This window comes from Botryllus schlosseri, chromosome 16 (genome assembly GCF_051294905.1).
Source record: "Botryllus schlosseri isolate E-star chromosome 16, Bs_hap1, whole genome shotgun sequence".
In the NCBI taxonomy this organism is placed as follows: domain Eukaryota; kingdom Metazoa; phylum Chordata; class Ascidiacea; order Stolidobranchia; family Styelidae; genus Botryllus; species Botryllus schlosseri.
Window position 1 is genome coordinate 2,200,606 of NC_137251.1, and position 13,598 is coordinate 2,214,203.

General features: G+C 40.5%; 1 protein-coding gene across 1 annotated transcript in view; it reads left to right on the top strand.

The window, feature by feature from the left end:
* The first annotated feature begins 953 nt into the window (after positions 1-953).
* The window catches only part of LOC145458923 (uncharacterized), a 112,938-nt gene continuing 100,293 nt past the window's right edge, over positions 954-13,598 (top strand). The window contains exons 1-12 of the mRNA XM_080337435.1: positions 954-1,098; positions 2,143-2,229; positions 2,495-2,513; positions 4,004-4,192; positions 6,068-6,225; positions 6,290-6,385; positions 6,448-6,614; positions 10,047-10,183; positions 10,609-10,817; positions 11,144-11,247; positions 12,725-12,941; positions 13,004-13,129. Coding sequence (XP_080193561.1) covers positions 2,160-2,229; positions 2,495-2,513; positions 4,004-4,192; positions 6,068-6,225; positions 6,290-6,385; positions 6,448-6,614; positions 10,047-10,183; positions 10,609-10,817; positions 11,144-11,247; positions 12,725-12,941; positions 13,004-13,129 — 1,492 coding nt within the window. The 5' untranslated portion in view covers positions 954-1,098; positions 2,143-2,159. The remainder of the gene's footprint in view (positions 1,099-2,142; positions 2,230-2,494; positions 2,514-4,003; positions 4,193-6,067; positions 6,226-6,289; positions 6,386-6,447; positions 6,615-10,046; positions 10,184-10,608; positions 10,818-11,143; positions 11,248-12,724; positions 12,942-13,003; positions 13,130-13,598) is intronic.

The window sequence follows — 13,598 nt, forward strand, 5'->3', positions numbered from 1 at the left end:
ACGCAATGTGCAATGCGGTACACAAGAGGCAATGCGATGTAATTAGCAGATCTGAAGATGCCGATACGACCCGTGACCGTGACTGTCCCTTAATCTGACATCCATATCGGCCTAGTGCCTGATGTAACCGTGTTCGGCCATGATCTTTATCCAATTGTCTTTTTGCAGGCAGCAATGATATGGTCATCGTGATCAGTGTCCCATAACCATTCAAAGATCAAACGATGTCACAAATCGAGTAATTTAGACGTCATACAGCACCGGTTTCAGAAACCGAACCATGATGCCACGGGCTTATTTTGCGGTTTTGTGAAACATCAATCTTGCCTAATATCCATACATTTCTTTGCGAGGAAATCGCTGACTTCAGTAGAAAACTTCATGCTATATATTGTGGCAAGCGAAGTAAACATTATCAAACAGGAAGACATAATTGCGAATAATCATATCACCAAGTGCAAACATCGTGATGCTTCAATATTGATTCACTATATGGGCTTATGGATACGCTATATTTGCGCGATACTAGCACCATATATTCACTAAATAGTCCTAATAACATATGTCATGCCGGAACTATGATACTCAATTTGATCGCTATGTCCCTTTACCCCCGACTTATGACAAATCAAATGAGACCACTTCATTTGATTCTATGTTTCAGATATTTGAAACGATATTCAATCGCGACCATAAGTCGTAATGAAACTTCGACTAATTTACTCCGTCATGCGGAAGATTGTCGCGAAATCGGAAATGGTGTACTAATTACTATTGATCGTTGCCAGGCGAATAACCCCATATCAGCACCGGATGATTTCCGATTTACAAACAGTTTGGAATGACACAAATGCAGAAATATGCATGAGGGGTTATGTAGTTAAATTGCGACCAATTGAGATCTCTTGCCGAATCATCATTGGGTAATGGGTATATAACGCCTAACGACGTTAGTAAATTTTACATTTCGAGGCGGATCATCGCCAGAGAAGCTATATAGAATTTCTAGTTATACGTTGGTGGTTACGACGAGCAAGTGTTGCTGATCGACATAGTTTGGCTGAGAGTGGAACAGAACTATAGTCGTTTTGAAACGAGGTAACTACGATGATAAAATCACGACTATTTAATCGTACCACTGTAAAAACATATTTAATTCCGTCGATGATTGACAACACGGTTTAATCCTCGTCAATAATGTCAGTTTAATTAAAAACTTGGATCTGCTCGTATAGCAAATGATGGGAAATTGAGTCACAAATAAGTGATAGCACAGATCTTATTCAAATTTTACTTTTTATAAGTTCAAGTTTTTTTCATTTCTTTATGGTAGCACAGGAACTACAGTCCTCCGTAAAATATTATAGCGATTCGAATATACTCTCTCAATTTCTGTGTTATGACAGTTTGACCGGGCTTCGGGATAAATCCATGGTTATGGCGTAGCATTAGATCCCGTCTCCACACTGCCATGATTAAATTGCTTATTATTCTGGCTTCACCTTGCAATTTAGCAGGTTTAACAAGCAGCATTTTCCCGCTACCTCTGGTAACCTTTTATTGATTACGCCGAAATCGAACATAAATTTTAGTAATGTCCGTCAACTGTCGAAATAAAGAAGGGAAAAACGACAAAACGTTGACCACAATCGATCCGATATACATGAAGTTCACTATTTCTTGTTTCCTCAGTATCGTAGCTGCCACACCCAGATCAGCAGTCCCCGAGAAGGAAGTTTTCAGGAAAGCAGAATTCATTCCAAAGTCTGCTCAATTGCGGTGCAGTGCAACATAATTGTTTTGGGTCGGATTTGTTCAAAATGAAATTTTGTAGTTTCTCGAATTAATAAATATGAATAAATTTGAATATATAAAATATAAATATAAATAAAAAAATATATATAAAAATGTAATATTTGGGATGTAGATGTTTTAATAAGAAATTGCGATAATACCGCTATTTCTAAGATTTGATGCGTGACCTGCAACTCTATAGCCTATCGCTAGATATATTAGGAAATATTGAGTACCAAAAGTTGACAATAAAGTGACCATAGGACTGTCACTATCCATATAACTAATTATTCCACGGATAATTGACGATCAGTGTATCCTCTGATGTGTTACGCTTGTATTCAACAGTTAATCGTTGACTCAAGATGGCGAAGATTCCAGAAAACATACCGATGGTGTTAGCATTGATTTACGCTGTCATCATCGCCGTCGGAGGTGGGAAAATATGCAATCACATGACGAGATCAGAAATAAATTGAATGTAGCTATCATTGTGCTCGTGAAATTTATTTCCTTAACTAAAGAGCTGTCACTGCTGAAGTTAGCATTTTCCGGACCGCTTGATAAAATGCACCTCGCCTATTTTCATATCATAATACCATTGAAATATAGCATTTAATTATAGCCTTATATGTGACACCTTCATGATCCTGTCTCGCCCGTTGGAATTTCGATCTAACGTGTTGTAAATATATTGCAGGTCAAGTACCGGACGATTTGTGAGTAGTTTGTTTTCATCTTATCTGATTGAGATGATCTAAGTGTCCTTGCGTTAAAAATCAAAACTTGATTACACAAAAGGGTTGTTTAAACAAACCCTTCGAGCTTTTTGGCATGCAGGCCGTCACTCTCTTCACAAGTCCCAACGCGTCTCTGGTCGTCATAGACTTAGGCGCCCTATTTTATGCTTCGTACGCTTCAATATGAATATACTATTCAATTGTATATTGAAGTTCTGTACCTCCAAGAAGCTGCTCTAACAGAGAAGTAGAAAAATCCACGCTGTGTCTCAGCATTATTGTAGGTAGGATGAAAATATGCTATGGCGTAACAGTTAGAAAATGCGTCCATCGTGTATTGAGACGGGCGCATTACATCCCGTATTTCGATATCCAATTTTAATCCGTTTCGGCGAAATTTTAGTGGCGTTTTCGTCTCCAAATTAAAAATACGATCCGACACAACTCCCGCTCACGTGTCGGCGACTAGGGGTGTCAATGCACACTGTTCGATATCATTCGCTAAAAAGGCATTATCATGACATCATTGCAATTTACCATTAAACATGCCATTAAGGTACCGCAGTAACGAAACACCGATGAGTTTTTTCGAAGTCCATAGAGACGCTCATGAATCAGAAATTTATAATCTTGTATTGTAGTAAATCTAGACTCTGGATGTAATCCCATTTGAAAAATTGACAATGCATTGTTTAACCAGGCCGGCTATAATATAAGATTATGCCCGGGTTTGTACGTTTGTAGGTGATGCAATACGCAGTGAAACCAAGAAAACAGTGCTTGCGATTAGAACAATAGACCTGAACGCATTTTAGAATATGTCCATTGATTACAAATCCGACAAAACATGGAGAATGTAGCGGCAAGCCATCTTGCCTTCAGTTTATTCGGCAAATCGTAATGCATGTGTATTTGAATTTGGGTGTACAAAATGAAATTGGGAGTACATCAGCTTGTAATATTAGCGAAATCCGGGAAAATAATGCCTATTTCTCCACGACGGGTAATAAAACCGGAGTTTTTAACTTCGAAGGCATGTTTCATCACTGGAGCGATATTCACGCTATAGCTCCATGCTACTGGAGACCAGCCTGCTTAGTTCCGAAGGCTACCTTAGGCGTAGATACAATAAGACATTAAGAGAAGCCGCGTCTGTGTTGCATGTAACGACTGTAACGAATAACTGTCACTTCATGCGCTATGTCGAGGATATAACATAATGACGGAGCGTATAGACGTCTGTTTAATAGGCCATGGGTTTGAACCGCGGCCGGGCCAGACGAATGAGATACTCATAAAACTGATATCCACGGCTTCCACGCAAGCGCTCAGGACACCGCAATTGTGTGGAAATAAAATGGTGCTTCAGACTCCATAACATGAGGGCTCCTTCTCATCTCCATCTTTAAAGCACTTCGATGATGAAAATAAACTAACGTATCCTCTCATGCGGAATGACATCAATTTAGGGCGCCGCCACCATGCCGCGAACAGCTCACAGATTTTGAAGGGTCTTTTGCGACACCGAAAATGCCCGGCAGCAACCTTTACTTTAACAAGCAAACGTGCGAATGGACCATACCACGGAAACTGGGCTATCGAATTCACCTTGAGGTGAAATATTTTGAACTCGAAGAAAGGGATTTCGTGGGACGTTGGTGAGCTGCGATTCCTTCTTCTTTAGCATATAGAATTTATTGACGTTCGCCAAATACGTGAAATTGCAACAGAAGCTAGCATTTATCGTTCAAATTAATGCAAATCAGGGCTTGCTTTATAATTCATAGTCGGCTACATATCTGGTTTAACAGCGTGGAAATGTTAGAACCTGGACTGTAACCAAGTCGCAAGGTTCCGAGTCACAAGTCAATCTCACTTTTCTTGTTTTGGCTCGAGTCAAGTCGAGACATTTTCAAATTACCACCGAGTCAAGTCCGAGTCCAAGTCAGTGAGTAGAGGGTCGAGTCCTAGTCATACTGTTGTGGCGATAGTCAGACTCCAATTCATTGTGTTCACCAGACAGGGCAAAGTGCGGCCCGCGTACCTATTCAGTGCGGCCCGCGAAAGGTTGTTCGGGACATAAAACCTACCTTTGAATGTTGCGTGAACTAAAACCATAGCCTACATAACTGAACAGGAAATTGGTTTATTTTGAAGCCTGTTTATTAATATGTCACGATTACGCTGCCTACGTACCTGGCATGCGTAATCCACATTCAAAATAAAGTCAATATGTAGCAATGTATGAGTAGCATGCGGTCCCGTACAAGGCTCTCATTGACTTTACTTCTACCTGTACTGGTGATATAGACTTCTATAGATATTTCTCTGTACAATTTTACCAGCATCGAGATAGCGGCTAATAGCCAAGCATAAATAGCAGTACGTTCAATACTAATGCACGATGGCACAACTGCACGTACGTCGTACATCCCCGCAGCAGGCGAGTATTATAATGGCTTTTGTTTCCATAACAGCTTTCTGATATTTGTCGGGGTGTTACGCGAAAACAGAATCGACAGGATATACCTATGAAATACCTCCATCAGAATTTGTGTGTCTGACTTATTTGCACACGTTACAAGGGCGCCAAAATATAATTCTCTACCTGAAAGTGCCGATTACATGATTTACACCCTACGCTGGGGTGAAAATCGGCGAAATACACTGTTTTCTTTCTTAACCTGGAGGTATTTTACGCATTTGCAGTTTTAATTGCACTCGCCAAGCCGCGTCTATCAATCCTAAAATTACCGATGCATAGTATAGAAGTGTATATGTACATTGTAGACGTTATGAGTACTTGAGCATTTTCATGCGGCTCCATACGTACTCTGAAGTTCGAAATGCGGCCCCGGCATCAATAAAGGTTGGGAACCACTTGTTTAGTGCACTGAATATTTGTATACTGGAGTCTGGGGTACACCCGTCATTTTAGTTTGTGCCGAGCAGGTCGCCGAGATTAAGGATTTTGATCATAGTCGATCTTATGACAAAAACACGAAGACAGACACTCGGTCAAGGGAGGGCGAATTTCAAAACATCAAGGCTATTTCACTAAGCTCCACACTGCTCTGGAGGCAGCGCCCATGACTCGAGTACAAGTCGAGTCAATACACAAATTCACTCGAGTCGAGTCGAGTCAGGACTCGAGTCTTTATAACCATGGATAGAACCGTTGAATATGATCGTGACTTGACTCCAACAAATTCACATTTGACAACAACTTAAAATTTTTAAACTACAATAGCTTCATTTCTACTAGTCGGAAATGAGCCAGCTCTGGTGCACAACGTCTTTTTAACCAACTTAACAGTTTTATGTTATAACAGCCAAAATTCGAATAAGATGTTGTATTTGAATACCCTGGAGTGCCTTGCACAACAACGAGCACACACACAGCTCTAGTGGTATAATTGCATCGCAGCGCACAGCGTTTTACATACGTATGTTATATCACCAGTTTTATATTCCCCGTAATAAGCCATCTGAATCCGTCATGAACGTGATTGCATCGCGGGTTGCATTTTCAGTCCCGACTACGTCAGCTTCAACTTCGTGAGGATTTGTGGGACGCGTGATCCCGGCACAAAGTATGGACCCTACATGAGCGGCGTTAACGTAAGATTCGTGACCAACGACAATCGGGTCGGGAGAGGTTTCAATATAACGTTCAAACATGAGAAAATTCGTAAGATTGGAATATTATTATTGTCGTATCCGGTTAATTTAATAGGATGTCTTCCTTACAAAAGCAAATTGCGAGCCACCTTGTGACAACGGCGGCACTTGCGTTTCCGATGGCGTGTGTACTTGTGCGAGCGGATATGCCGGGTTTCGATGCAAATACGGTAGCTATTCCTCGATGTATATTTCAATGAGCTTTGTAACCGATGCAGTATACGATTCACAGTTGTCGCAACGAGTGCAAACCTCATAGCCGATGTGGCCGAAGGGAACCTTGCCCCGCGCGACAGCTGCGCGATTTTCGGCCAGAAAAATATACGAACTTTCGACGGCAAGCTGTTCAGCATTCATACTTCTTGCGAGTATGCTTTGCTGGAGTATAAGGATGCGAAGGTGAATTGCCGTGCCCGACCCACAGTGCAATGTGCATAGGGATATTAGAACAACTTCTTGGAGGTACAGAACTTCAATAGCCTATACAATTGAATAGTTAATAATATATTCATATTGAAATGAACCCAAATATTATCGGCTGACACTCGTCGGGGTAATCGTCAGCAACTAGTAGAGAATTAAAACGAACATCGTCTATCAACATTAACAATCGTATCACAAAATACGACGTCACCAGCATGACATCTCGAATACGGAAGCGTTCAATGTACTATTTATTAGGGATGGTGTGAACGCGAGGTTCACGTTCGCGTTCTGTGTGTGAACCTCCGAAATTTAGAGGTTCACGTTCACAAACGAACCTTGGTAGGTTCTGCACTGTGAACCTTTTTTTATATATTACAATTTTCACTTCATTATAACATCTTTGGTTGAAATTTATTGCATTTCAACTACGCGGACCACTCTATGCATGGCGTTGGCTGCATAAAAATATCAACATTACACGACCATACACCTTGGCAATCTCAAAAATCTTACTTGCTTTGTTACAAAAGTTTGCTCGAAATATCCAGCTTTCCGTTTGTGAATATGTAGTGACTCTCTGCTGTGAGCTTGACCCGAAATCACACAACATCAAGACCAAATACACTATAGTCAGCGAATGGTGCTTATTCAACCAATCAAGAAACTTGATACCGTTATCCGATTTAAAAATAAATCCAGCAGGCGTACGGTGTCATTCTTCATATGTTCATTGTATCATAAAAACCAAATCCGTGCGACTGGGGTGTTGGCTACTGCTGTATAACTTGTTTTTGGGGTAATATCGGTAGCAAGTTTAGAAACCCGTTTTACACTCAGCTCAATATCAACGTAGCAATACTCAGACGCCGAATACATTGTCCGGTCTGGCGTTGACCGTAAAGGCGTAAGCTTATATTCCCTTGCAAGTCCTCGTCGAAATTGTTGGCAAAGCGACGGAAGATATTGGTTTTATGGGATTATTATATCATTTGATTGGCCTGGTGGATACATTTGGCGAAGTTTAAAACGTCAAAATGGAATTCAACATTGTGGCATTATATGGCCCGAGTCGTCGCTAGGTATCGTGTACTTCAATGGTCCCCCCAGGGGGCGATTTGGCGGTCTAGGGGGCGAAAATGACGAAGGGGCGACGGGGGGCGAAAATAGCGAAGGGGCGATGACGCGTTAAAACGGCTGACCTTTTTTTTTAGTCAACCCACGGAAACACAAAAGTGTGTCAAATTAGACATCGAGCCGAAAATTTGACCTTTTTTTTTTTAGTCAACCCGCCGGTGATTACAGTTTGTATGCCCAATTTTCGGTAAACAAAATTTGGGGGGCGATGATCGGTGTTGACCTTGAAAAGGGGGCGATGGGTCGAAAAAGGTTGGGAACCACTGGTGTACATCAATAAAGTCTATCACTGTACTGAAATGTAGGGTTGGAATTAGCAATATGACGTCACATGACGTCATGAGGTTCACGTTCGCGTTCACACAGAACCTTTCAAAAAGGTTCGCGTTCACATGAACCTGAACCTTTCAGAGGTTCACACCATCCCTACTATTTATAGGTGGTGCACGACCTCTTTTTGTTGACACAGCCTTGGCTGTGAAATGAAAGTGCGAATGGCCCCTCCAAACTACACGAATTCTGTCGTGTCGATAAGTTTCCGCACAAGCGGGATTATCCAACAAATGTTTGCCAATTGCAGATTTTATAGCCTTTGATTGTTCCGCATCAATCTTGAACGGATGAGTCGAGGGTAAGCTTTTCGCCGAGCGTGAGGCGCGTGGTCTAATAAATCTATAAGCTTGTTGATTTATGCGTTCCTGCAAACGCTTTGACGTTCTTCGCACGTAGCCAAAATCACAGTGGCATTTATATTCGTACACTACATCACTTTGTTTAAGTGCAGGAAGCACGTCTTTACGTGTTGCAGGGTGCAGTTGCGTTGTCGTAAAAATCGCGTTGGTCTTCACTGTGTCGAAACACTTACTGACCGCTGAAATCAATTGCTTTTCAAAGCGGGTGGAAATAGGGTCAATCCAAGGTAGATTGATATTAGGGATATTAAAAATAACTTTTTCTTTAAATTGTAATAGCGAATTGATAAAATTGGTAAGTTTCCTAAAAAAAAGCTGCACGCCAAATTTGGCTTATTTCCAGCCTTTAGAAAACTGTTATATTTTTTAAATAAAAATCTTTTTTAAAAAATTTTACCGCATATCCCATGGTTTTCTATAAAATCGATGTATATGAAATTTCGCCCAATTCCAACGAGTGGAAACGCAGTTATTGCGGCAGAAAACTTTTGATTTAAAAAAATGATGTATTTATGATGGCTAGATTTTTATAAATAATGTACGAATTTGCCACCGTGAATAATACTTTTTTAATCCAAAATTGTTTACTGAAATAACTTCGTTTCCTCTGCTTGAAATTGAGCCAAATTTTATGTAAACCGTTTTTTAGACAGCCTTAACTATTTCATGGCTGCAGGTAAATTTTGAAATTTTGTTATTTTTATTTTTATTCGATAAATAAAAAACTTCCATCGATCATAGCAAAACTTTTGCAGGTTTGAATTGAGTCAAATTTGGTTCACAGCGTTTTTTTAAGCCAACCCAACAATTTTATCGAATACCCAGTAAAATTATAAAAAAAAGTTATTTTTGAACAGCCCTACTGTGCACGCGTCAAAAGCGTTGAAATGTATTGCGAAAAGCTAGCGTTTGAAAACGACGTAACATATTTTTAGCTGACTACTTCCTGAATAAAAAGCATTTATGCAGATTTTGTGATCCAGTTTGCGGACTATAACCAAAATTCCCTCCCAATTTTCTCGAGAGTAAATTCTTCGCAATAAAATGGAACTGTAATGACGGTATATAACAGAAATGTATTGATTAACATCCCAACGCTACCAGCGAACAAGTGATGCTGAGAAAATTCTAATATGTCCAGAAAAACAATATCGCTCCTACTACAGTTTGCTAGGCAAAAACGCTTTCTTCTTATACTTCAAAGTAGTGTGAGATGAGGTTTGCATCCCGTTGAAATTGTCCTAATAAAATGGAAGAATATGTTTTCGAAAATGGCACACATATGCTGATTCTACGTACGAAAATGCATCTTGCATCCGTTACGCAGCCATCTGCGATTCACCATTATAAGGCTATGCGATACCGCGACAGAATCTACTTGCTTGAACTATCATTTTCAAGTCCAGTTCATATAGTTTTGAGAGGGATTGTAAATAGCAACTTCTACTTACAATCTAGACAAAGTGTTTACGGCGTTACCCCTGGCGACAGTGCATACGACTTTGGCGCCCTCTTCTTTTACCGCGGTATCAGTAGCCGAGGGCTCAACTAGCAATTATCTTCCATCTGCTATTCATAGGTTTTTGTGGCGATGAAGCCTGTGCAAGAGCAATGCGCGTCGTCTATAAAGAAGGTGACTGTGACCCGTGGAGTTCAGAGCGTCTATATCGTTCTTGACGATACTGGGAAGATGATTGCGAAAGCCCTGAACGGAAAGTATGATTGCGAGTGGTGAAATAGGAGTAAAACGACACAGTATTTTAATTATATGCTATGTATTAAGTAAATTTGTGGGGGCGAGTCCGGTATAAGATATACTTTACTGCAGGGGTTCCCAATCTGTGGGCCGTATTTCGCACCACAGCCTGTGATATATCTCCATAAGTATGGTTGTATTCGGCACTACACCCTTGTGATATATCTCCATATGAGAATTGGTGTATTCCGCACTATACCCTTGAGATGTGTCTCAATAAGTATTGGTGCGTTCTACTCATTTTCACGCGTTGGAATGAGCGTGGAAGCACAATTTGGTACCTCCAAGTGCCGTTCACTTGCTTTACACTAGCTCTACGACGGAAATCTGATAAATGCACCTTTTTTCCACACATAGATTTACAGTGAACAATATACCATTTTAGAGTATTGAAGCTACCGAACTTTTACGGACCTTTCGAGCTCCAAGACAAGTACGACAAAATCCGAGTGAAAGATGAAGAATTTGTGGTCGAAGCGGACTTTGACGGTAGTTCGGTTCACATCATCGTCAAAACGCCGATGAAAGGCCAGTGTCGGGGATTGTGTGGAAATTACAATGGCGATATTTCAGACGATATGATGGCCCCATCCGGTTAGTCATTTATACTTGCTGCATTAAAAGAACGATGTGACGTTCTCATCGTTCCGCTCATCGTGAAAATCTCACACACAATATGTTGTAAATGCACCCAAATATTAATTTCCACTGCGAAATTGAATGTAAAACGAAGTAATTTGGCCTCAAAAATGGTTGGTATAATCATGGAAATAGTCAGGAAATGATAAGCTACTAAGTACTACTATGAAAATGTAGAAATACCTCGTTACCCACCATCTTTAAAACAGTCGGTGTTGTGATTTTGTTTACATAGGCAGAAACCGATGTCCAATTTCCGCATATGTATCATTCTGTAACAGGTAATATGGCTAAAGACGACGAGATGCTTGCTCTAGTATGGAATCAGGACAAATCCTGTACGGCATCGACAGTCGATATTCCGTTTACAGGACAGAAGACTGTGGTGAGTTGACTTCGGCTCCATGCATTTCGAAAATGCGTTCCTGAGCATCCTGATTGATGGCGCGACAAGTCATGATTCGATTCCTATTACAGTGTTCGTGTATAGCTCAATATACGGTCATAACTAGGGAAAGTTTTCGTTGCACTTAATTCGCGAGAAAGTTGCATTTAATTTTAACAAAAGCTGCAGTAAAAAGTTGCATTTATAATTTTAGTTGAATTATTAGGGTATGAGATACTCGGAAGATTCCGTTGTATAACTTAGTTCAAGCAGAGCTGCCAAATTTGTTACTTCGCCATCTAACGGTCTGACGAAATCGTCAAAAATTACATTTCTCCCGTTAAACAACAAGAAAATTACGCAATGCGGGAATAATTTCCCCCCAAAAAGCCAAACAGCATAGCCCCTCCCATTAAAACAAGTCGAATAACACAGCCCAAACCCCCTAGGTCTGCAGACTTGACCCAATCCAATCCATTACAGAAAAACTCACTCCTAGCGACTTTCAGAAAATAAATAGCCTGAAAAAGGGGACCCAGTGAAAATGCAATTTTCGGCGGTCTCGCCTGGGCGTTCGTGAAATTGGAAACTATTTCAAATTTAAACGACAGAATTAATAAAGCTATCTATTTACATATTGTTCGTGCACGGTGTTGCTTGGTAGCTGGCAGGGGTAGTTGGACATCTTGGTTACAAGCCATTGTGTCATAGATAACAGTGAGATGCAGGTAACCCATCATATAGCTATTTGTTATGCAAATCAAAAAGAATAGAACTATACTACTACTAGAAATAGTTCATGGCATGTTGTTAAACCACTCATTTACATTTTTACGCAATATTTGATAAAACTTGCACTTGAAATTGGCATGAAAAAAAGAGAAAAGTTGCAAAAAGCTGCACTTCAAACAGCTTGAAACATCATAGTGCATAGATTCTGAGTATCTAGGAAGTTGTCGGAAGCTGCATAAAAAAAAGTTGCAAAAGTTGCAAAAACTTGCCCTAGTCATAACAATATGGAAGACGCGGGGAGTTCCTTATGTATGCGACTTCTTACCACGAACAAAACAGCGACAGTTCGATACCATATGAAGTTAATTTTATATTTTCTCGACTATACGTATTATTTTGCACTTTGTGACAGTGCTATGGGTTGTTCAATGTTCACGACTTCGCAGAACTGTCATTTCAACTCTAAAGTGCGTAGCCTTGTATACTGTATGTTTGGGATACTGCGATTGGAGCCATCGAGGTTTCAAGCCCTCCACGTTAAGTAAAATGCACCGAAGCCAGAGTTATCGATGATATAATAATTCGGAGTGCAAAAGGGGGTAAAAGTTAAGTATTCGAGGAAATCGTCTCGCACTACTCGACCTGAATCATTATAATTAATAGTCAATTTGGTTCACGTCTTCCGATCTTTTCATGTTTCAGTATATAACCTTTGAATCATGTCGTTTTCTTATTTGCCTTCCAGGCCGTGAACATATGCAATCACCTGAAGACTCCGCCGTTTGCCGGCTGCGTCGGGAAGCTTCCTCTTGCACAGTATTACTCTTCTTGTATGAATGACATGCGAATTTGTGATTTTAAAGCCAGGGCCGGATGCGAATGTGCATCGCTAACCCAATATGCCCGTGACTGCGCTAGAGCCAAGCTCGCTTCAGAAGTGCTATGGAGGAACGGAATTTGTGGTAATTCACGCGTGCATTATTTGCTTTGTAAAGAGCCGTACTCATTACTTATATTTTCGAAGAAAAATCATGTCCGGGAAATCAAGTCTTCAGCGAGTGTGCGCCGTATTGTGCTAAAACATGCAAAAGTTTAGGGACTGTTGCCGTGTGCAAAGATAAGTGCATCGATGGCTGTACCTGCCCAGGAGGTAAGTTCACTTGTGTTATATGTCAGTGGGGTTGCAAGCCATGACGTCACAAATCTATAATTGTGACGTGATAGTGGATTGACATTCACAATGGAAAATGGGGGGTGAATATGGCTCCTTCGAAGAAAAGAGCACTGCCATAAATCGACTAAAAATACCTTTAACCAGGACCACCACATCGCAGCATTTTTGCGGTCGGCGGTATTCATCATCAGAACACCCATTCCGCATCAATGATCTATATCTACATTCTACATGCTATAACTGTTGAACCGACGACGGTTTCGAAGGTTTCAGCCACCCCACATCGTATACGTCTACTATTTTGGGTGCAAATCGTCTCTAGGCTCATATTTCATGTTTTATTGAAAGTATTTATGCAGTTATGGTAAAATTAGACAACGTTTGATAAAAAACACATCTTCTTTTAATACAGACATTTGTTTAAAACACACTTTCAAAATATGTT